This window comes from Bombus fervidus, unplaced genomic scaffold (assembly GCF_041682495.2).
Source record: "Bombus fervidus isolate BK054 unplaced genomic scaffold, iyBomFerv1 scaffold0043, whole genome shotgun sequence".
Taxonomy (NCBI): domain Eukaryota; kingdom Metazoa; phylum Arthropoda; class Insecta; order Hymenoptera; family Apidae; genus Bombus; species Bombus fervidus.
This window is the reverse complement of record NW_027212606.1, coordinates 1-8,787: the sequence shown is the minus strand read 5'-3', so window position 1 is coordinate 8,787 and position 8,787 is coordinate 1. Positions and strand designations below refer to the sequence as shown.

At 32.0% G+C, this 8,787-nt stretch overlaps 1 protein-coding gene across 1 annotated transcript; it reads right to left on the bottom strand.

Annotated features, from left to right (window-relative positions):
- Nucleotides 1-21: 21 nt before the first annotated feature.
- Nucleotides 22-1,764, bottom strand: LOC139997261 (E3 ubiquitin-protein ligase XIAP-like). Its single transcript, XM_072021583.1, has 3 exons — nt 1,141-1,764; nt 1,007-1,051; nt 22-156 (listed from the first exon to the last, which is right to left on the bottom strand). Exons 1-3 carry the CDS (start codon nt 1,762-1,764, stop codon nt 22-24), a joined length of 804 nt encoding a protein of 267 aa, XP_071877684.1.
- Between the last annotated feature and the right edge of the window lie 7,023 nt (nt 1,765-8,787).

Below are 8,787 nucleotides of genomic sequence, written 5' to 3'. Positions count from 1 at the left end.
ATGTGCGATAATACTTTATTATTAAGTACACTTTCTTTTTTTTGCTTTAGGATCATGCGGAATTGAACGCACATTTAGACAATCACTCGATTCACTATTCTTCATTTGATCTAACTGATATATTTTAGCAATTGTTTCCGCAACATTGTTTTGATCCTATTTAATAAATTATAGAATAATTATATGTAATTTTAACATAATCATACAGAATTTAGAAACATAAATATGTGTATACTGGATAAAAATGAGCTGCTACCTATATCAGATTTAGCTTTTGATAGTTTCTCCTTTTGCGTCAAATGTTTTTGCCTTTGATCTTTTTCTTCTGGTAGCTATTTTTAAACAGAGAAGATTATAAGCGAAGCATAAGCAATGAAAGTATAATAAAAGAAAAAGTAAGCTATGATTTTTATGATTTGAAATATATATGTATAATACAGTTTCATTTTACTAACAATAAGGGGAATAAAACAAGGAACAATTAGTTAGATTACTAAAAAAAAAAAAAAAAAGTTAACTTTATTAACATTATTGTTTCTATTTGCATATTATAACACATTTTAATTTGATAACAACTATAAAATATATTCATATTAGAGATATGAACATGCTAATTTATATATGTACATAATTATATATATATGGATGTGCATGGATTAAGCAAAAACGACACGAACTACAGCATTGACTTCTTTTCGGCAAACTATACATCGATCGAAATTTGAAGAGCAGAAATTACATGTTGCCAGATGTCCACAAGGTAGGAATGCATTTGTCGCTTCTCGTTCCGTGCAAACTATACACGATCGAGCATCCTGTAATTCTTGATTTTCTTTCTCCAGAGCAGCTAAAATAGTAAACGGTATATTTAAATATAATATATAATACAAATTTATTATACGTATACGGATTTCATACAAATTAAAGAATGTATGATCTATCTGTGTTTTTATTTTTATTACTTACCAATTTTCTCAACGAGAGTCATCTCGTTTGTTTCATTTACACTGTCGGATCCCTCATGATTCTCATCTGTAGTTTCTGTTGCTTCCTGTAATAAATATAATGTACATAAGTATATATTGGAATTATTAATTATACATATGATTCATGGTGTAAGTTTCTTTTCTTTCTACTTACTTGAATAGAATTTGAATAGAGATCTTGGCCTGTTACATTATTAATGTATTCACAGCCCCGTGCTTCGATTATATAACAACATGCAGGAGATGAAATTGCATGTCGAACCCATGGATCTTCTCCTGGATTCCAATTTTCTATACCAATGCTACAATGATGACAGATGGCCATATCATTTCTTCCGTCGTAGTAAAAGCCTGCATCGGCTAATTGTTCTCTACTCATATGTGTATTAGGAAATGTTGCGAATGAATCTAATCTGCATTCGTAATTAGCATATTTCAAATTTTTTAGTTTCGTAATACAGTTTGGTCTCAAACGGCTACGTCCTTCGATTGGCACATTACCGCAATCTTCATTGCAGACAAATCTGCACGATGGACAATATATCTCGTGAAGTTGCATGGGAGTACGACCGTTTGACCAGTCACTTATCTCCACTGCACACGCAAAACATTTGACAGTATCCGATATGCCTGTATAAAAGAATCCTTCTGCTGCAAGTGTGGCAGGAGGAATGGAAAAAGATCGAGGCCAGTATAGAAAAGTCGAGCGTCTTGCTGCTTCAAAACGTAGATCATATTGTTCTTGAGTGTGAAAAAACGTCGATGGAACCGACGACATTCGATCAATCGATAGCACCGGAAACGGAAACATTTCTGATATTGACGACGCCGTACTAACGAACCACACAAACTATTCCACTCTTACAGTAATACCGAACTTTGAATCCAAAAACTTTGAATCCTTGCTGCTAGTACGTGCCTATTTTATATTACTATCCCTACCACATTACTCCTTCATCCCACCATAAGGCACTGTGCCGAGTGCGCAAGTTGTCGACCAATCAAATGTCACTGATGCTCCACCCCTTACCGTACCGATCCTTATGTACCGTCCTGTATTATCATTGCCTGTATATAAAATAATAAAATTATTTTTACAAATAAGTACACAATTTTTTCAATATGTGAAACATCAGGCTTTCTGCAGGAAAATTTAACCGTTTCTAACGTTTTATAAATTAATTTTCAGATAAAGTTCTCTCGCGATGCGAATAATAAGACGCCGTAGCATTATCTTATATTATATTTTATCTATCAAAGCACATCACTTGTCACTTTTCGCAAATGTTCCTTACGTTTGCCAACGATATACCATATATTTAGTTTGCCAGTAAAATTGTTAATTGCGTATGCACTAGATGATAATAAAAACGAAGATTGAAGCTATTACTTAAAGCAATACACTTCGCATGAAAAGCAATTAAATCTTGAAAAATATTGAAAGAAACGTTGTCGTTTGTCAAATGCGAAAAAAAGTATCGACAAAGTAAAACCATTAAAATTGTCGATGCCTCTGATTTGTTACTAACAATCCTGAAATTGCTAAAATGAGTGATCATTCTCATTATTGAATGTCTAGCGTTTATATTCGTGTTCAATGTAGCGACGTATCTACGGTATCCGATTTCGCTTGCTTTTTCTTTAATTTTCTTTATTTTTCTCTAGCATTTTGCATTTCATGCGTCTTAGGCAACAAAGATTCTTAGGGCCACAAGTGAACGTTCTAAATTTTCCATTTTTGTTGTATCTTGCTGTACGTTTCTATTTATTAAGAAAATAGCAAGTAGAATTTCAAAAGGAAAATCTTTCTATTTATAACGGTATTATGATAACGGAGGCGTTTCTTATTGGCTTTATCTCTCCTGAGAAAATTCACCTATTATTCTAAACATTCTATGTTTGTATGAAACCTTCAATAGCCTAAATGAGTTTTTCTTCAATGCAATCGAGTATGACGGGTGACAGGTATACGGGCTGATAGAACAAAGGCCGCCTGCTAATCTACGGGATATTAGTTAACTTGATTCTAAGATTTACAGCGGCTCCTCAGACTACCTCGACATACGATGTTTATGATGCATCAACCTCTGGGCGACCACCCTTATTTGGATAACTACGGGGCCGTTAGGGTGTTTATTGTCAAGTATCGGTACTTTCAAGTATCGGCCGATTCATTAAAGGCAATTTCACGTCTGTGTTAGGTGAAACGTTCATCCCGCCGTCACGTCCGTCACGTTTGTTTTTATCTGCGTATCCAATGTCTCGTAAATGGCTGTGCAATGTGGTCAAATACACAGCATACAAAACTAATTAATCTGTATGAATCAATTAAATATCAAAAGCAAAACCAATGTAATAACAGCTTTAAACAGCATCTGAAAAACGATAACATCCAAGGAAACAACTTGCGATTGAAAGAGTCGTATATCGAAAAATTCAAAGGTTTATTATTAATTGATATAAAAGGATTACTCTGAACATTTTTCAATGATTTTCTATGCAACAATAATATAATATTTCTATATAATAACTTTCTTTGTTAATGTTGTACATTATTTGACATTCTTTACTGTGAATTACCCATCGAAAGCTTTTCTATATTTGCTTATCAAACAAATTTAAATGGACTTGTGTTGCAACTGTCTACCCTATTCTATAAATTATTTCAGGAAATGTAAGTATAACAGCTGTTTCTTCCATATTTATGTAAAAAGGTATTAGACGAGTTTTCAACTAAACTATACTCTGTGACGCCGTCATTCTGTTTTTAGAAAATGATAAAAAATGTTTTTTTAAATTAAAAATTGAAAAAATATACCGATATTGCTTAGAAAATGTTTATTTTAGTTTATTTACTACCACTGCACATTTTTTCACGATATCGTACATTAATATAATCTTTTTGTCTTTTTGTACAGTTTCCCAGATCTAGCAACATGCAGATCTTCGTTAAGACCTTAACAGGGAAAACTATTAATCTTGAAGTTGAAGCTTCTGACACAATAGAGAATGTGAAAGCTAAGATCCAAGAAAAAGAGGGTATTATTATCATCAATGCTAGCAATTGGCAATGGAAATATATACAAAGTAACTAGGATATTTCAATTTAGCTGCATCGTTTGCAGTCCATTCGGCCACAAGATTTAAATATCAATCCTCTGTCCTTTGGTGATGCGTTACTTGATTTTATACTTAAAAGTTTCTGTTTATAATGGAGAATAGATTTTATTTACGACTATTGAATAGAAATTATTAAATATTCTGTGTAACTCACCGTAGTATCAAATGGAGTATCTTTGGATATCTGTAGCCGTTTACCGCAAACTCCAGGTAATTTCATAAGCATATCAGATAAAAAGTGTGTAATTCTAGATTCTTTTTCTCTATGTGGAATAATTTCTAATGGACTAGTTGCTACACACATTCGAGGATATGTAAAAACTTTGGATTTGGAAATTGAAAATTTAATTTCATAAAATAAAATTCCATCTTTATTTTTTGGAAAATAATATCCATACTAAAACGTTATACATATTAATATACATAAATAATATTTGAAGGGAAATTGCAAGATGAATAAACATAGATATTGTCGTTCATACCATATTTTTCCAGTGTCTACGTAATTGGTCACAATCTTTGAAAGCACATTTTGCTGCAAGATCTTTAGATACAGATAATAGTTTGCCTTTTTTTTTTTTTTGCACTACAGAAAATAAAAAAAATTTTATTTTCAACCAAATATACATATATATTGCACTAAATGAAATACCTTACTGTTACCTTGGTAACACATGTACAAATGGAAGATTATAACGAGATAAATCTTTACGGTCTGCTAAAAAATGTGATATAATAGATGGTGAAAGACAGTCTTCAAGTCTTACATATGGAATTTTAAGTATTTCTGCATAAAGTTGCAAATACATTTTCCTTTCTAAAAACTTTTTAATGTTAATATTTCTCACATTATTTTAATATTAGTTATACGAAGAACAAAATTAGATTTTCTATTACCCCCTCCTATAAGTATATCTAATTTTAATGCTCTAGTTGCTTCTATAAAGTTGTAAAAATTTTGTTCCTTCAACAAAGTAATCATCAACTTTATTGCACAAAGGAGCTATCTTAGTTTGTATCGTATACCTAAGACAACTTTTATCAACTTTTGTAGCAACTGATCTTAATCCTTGATACTGACAGAAATAAAAACCAGTTTATCATGGAAATAATATATTTAGAGTCAACAAAGATTTGTATCGTGAATATACGACTAGTTGAAAATTTCTCAAAATTTTGTCCAATCTACCAGTTTCAGAAAATTGTTTATGCGTTATAACAAATATATATCTTTCTGTAGCCATTACTGGTGAAGCAATAACGTCCGATATTAAATGAATAAATAATGTAAAATTCTATTGGTAGTAAAATATAAGGATCATTAAGATCATTAAAATCATTAAGTATAATATTATGGAATACAAAGTTTTTGATTCGCAGAATTTGCCCTTGACTTACCGGCATTTCATTGTTTGCCAATAAAAATGTGATTTTGCCGATGGATCGTGAACTTCAACAAAATCAATTTCGCAAATTGCACAACATAGGTTACTCTTTTCCGGAAATAAAGCGTACAGAACCGACTGTTCTTTTTTTTTATTCATAAGATTACAAGCATCCATTATATATAATTGCTTGCTATTCTTAATTATTTGATGTTCTTGTAGATCCAATTTATACTAACAATTTTTCAAAAACGTATTTTCGAATGAATAGCCAACATTTAAAATTCTAAAAGTTGTAGTAAAATTTTAAATATGACTTTTAAGAAGAAGCTTTATTCTCAATTATGTTAAAATTAAACTTGCATGTGAGACATCTAATCTTTTCATATTTAAAAGAAATTTAAAATCTTGTTAAGTAAAAAGACGACACTTTTTCTATTACCAACAGTTTCGTTTTACTAACAATAAGGGCAATAAAACAGGGAACAATCAGTTAGATTACTAAAAGAAAAGTTAACTTTATTCAGATAAGATAAATAATTCAAATTAATGTTTAATTAAGTAACACTTGAAAAAGTAAAAAATGTATTTGATTAGTTTAATATTATGTTTCTATTTACAAATTACTGTAGAAATAGTACTAAAAGTAAAATATTTTCTCATTTCCTGATACATACATATACACTTAATTTAACCGTACGTAGTGTCACACATTTTAATGTGTGTACGTCATTTTTAAAACATTATAAAGTATATTCATATAAAAGATAGGTATAAACTAATTTATATATGTACATAATTATATATATAGATGTGCATGTATTATGGCAAATATATGTGAGTTAGGGCTTTAATTTCTGTTTTGCAAATTATGCATCGTGCAAAAGCACGCGAGCAATACCAGCATGTTACTAAATGTCCACAGGGTAGGAATATAATTGTTCCATCTCGTTCCGTGCAAACTTTACACGATCGAGTATCCTTCAATTTTTTATTTTTTTGCTCCAGAGCAGCTAAAATAGTAAACAGTATATTTAAATATAATATATAATAAAATTTATTATACGTGTACAGTTTTCACACAAATTAAAGAATTTGTGATTTTATTTTTATTACTTACCAAATTTCTCAGCGAGAGTCATCTCGTTAGTTTCCTCTTCACTATCGGATCTCGTATCGTCATCAACTATTGGTTCCTGAAATAAATGTAATGTACATAAGTATATATTGGAATTATTAATTATACATATGGTTCATGGTGTAAGTTTCTTTTCTTTCTACTTACTTCTTCATAATTTTCGTAGATGTTTTGGTGTGTTAGATCATTAACAAACTGGTGGCCACGAACTGTTATTAAGTAACAACAGCTTGGAGACGAAATTGCATGTCTAGCCCATGGATTTTCTCCTGGACTCCATCTTGCTACACCAAGTCCACAATGATAACAGATAGACATACGATCTCTTTCGTTATAGTAAAAGCCTGCATCGGCTAATAGTTCTTTACTCATAGATGTATCAGTAAATGTTGAGAATGAATTTAATCGGGATTGGTAAGTAATATAATCCAAATTTTGTGGTTTCTTAACTTTTTTTAGTCCCAAACGGCTAAGATCATATGCCGTCGGGTCTTCTGCATCTGTTACAAATCGATGGTCATTAAAATCAAAGGACTGCGAATATTCTAAACCATAACGACATAATATATTTCCATTTCTTCGTTCTGTCGGTTGAATTTCATCAGGGTGTGTACCAATTGGCACATTACCGCAATCTTCATTGCGGACAAACCTGCACTCTGGAGACCATATCTCGTGAACTTGCATGGGAGTACGACCCTCTAACCAGTGACTTACCACCACTCGACACACAAAACATTTGACTCTATCCATTTTGCCTGTATAATAGAATCCTGCTGCTGCAAGACTGGCAGGGTCAACGAGAGGTACAAGCCAGTTTCGAAAACTCCAAAGTCTTGCTGCTTCAAAACGAAAATCACCATGATGTTTTCGAATGCCACGCGACGTCGATGGAACCGACGACACTGGATTAATCATTGGTTCCGGCATCCGGTACCGGTATCGGTACCGGTGCCAACGATTGGTATATGCCGGTATCGGTATCTGAATCACATCAGACGAAATTGAATCGTCTGACGATTCTTCGTGTTCTGGAGATTCTTCGTATTGTGGTAGCACAGGTTGGATGTTAGATATATGCAACATCTTGTCCTTATTGTCACTTGTAGAGTTTTCACACCTATTTAAAGGAAAAAAAAAAAACCGAAAAAGAAAGAAATTAAAATACCTAGTAATTGTAACAAGCCGATATTATCGAAGTAATCTCAGTTCCGTGTGTTTTAGCGCAAAAGTTAAAAATTGTCTTTGAAGAATTACAGCGATTTTAATTGATATTTGAAGCGTTTGAAGGATCCCGAAACTTTCTGTACAATCTACATAAATTCTTTCGCTACGATATTTTGACTTACAAATCGTAAAACGTTTTTAATTAATTTATTTTCGAGAAATATTATACGTGTACAGTTGATCAAACAGAAGTATATTATAGACAAAACTTACGAATATGAGATGTTTAGGTATCGCTACAACAGCTCACCAACTCTTCAAATGGAATCTTGACAAGGATTTAATATCCTGTACTTGTATATTTTTTATTGTTAAATTTACAAAAACTGCACTATCGTACGAACCAATCACACAAACTATTCCACTCTTACAGTAATACCGAACTTTGAATCCTAAAACTTTGAATCCTTGCTGCTAGTACCTGCCTATTTTATATTACTATCCCTACCACATTACTCCTTCATCCCACCATAAGGCACTGTGCCGAGTGCACAAGTTGTCGACCAATCAAATGTCACTGATGCTCCGCCCCTCACCGTACCGCCCCTTATGTACCGTGTTGTATGTACCGTATTGCCTGTATATAAAATAATAAAATTATTTTTACAAATAAGTACACAAGTTTTTCAATATGTGAAACATCAGGCTTTCTGCAGGAAAATTCAACCGTTTCTAACGTTTTATAAATTAATTTTCAGATAAAGTTCTCTCGCGATGCGAATAATAAGACGCCGTAGCATTATCTTATATTATATTTTATCTATCAAAGCACATCACTTGTCACTTTTCGCAAATGTTCCTTACGTTTGCCAACGATATACCATATATTTAGTTTGCCAGTAAAATTGTTAATTGCGTATGCACTAGATGATAATAAAAACGAAGATTGAAGCTATTACTTAAAGCAATACACTTTGCATGAAAAGCAATT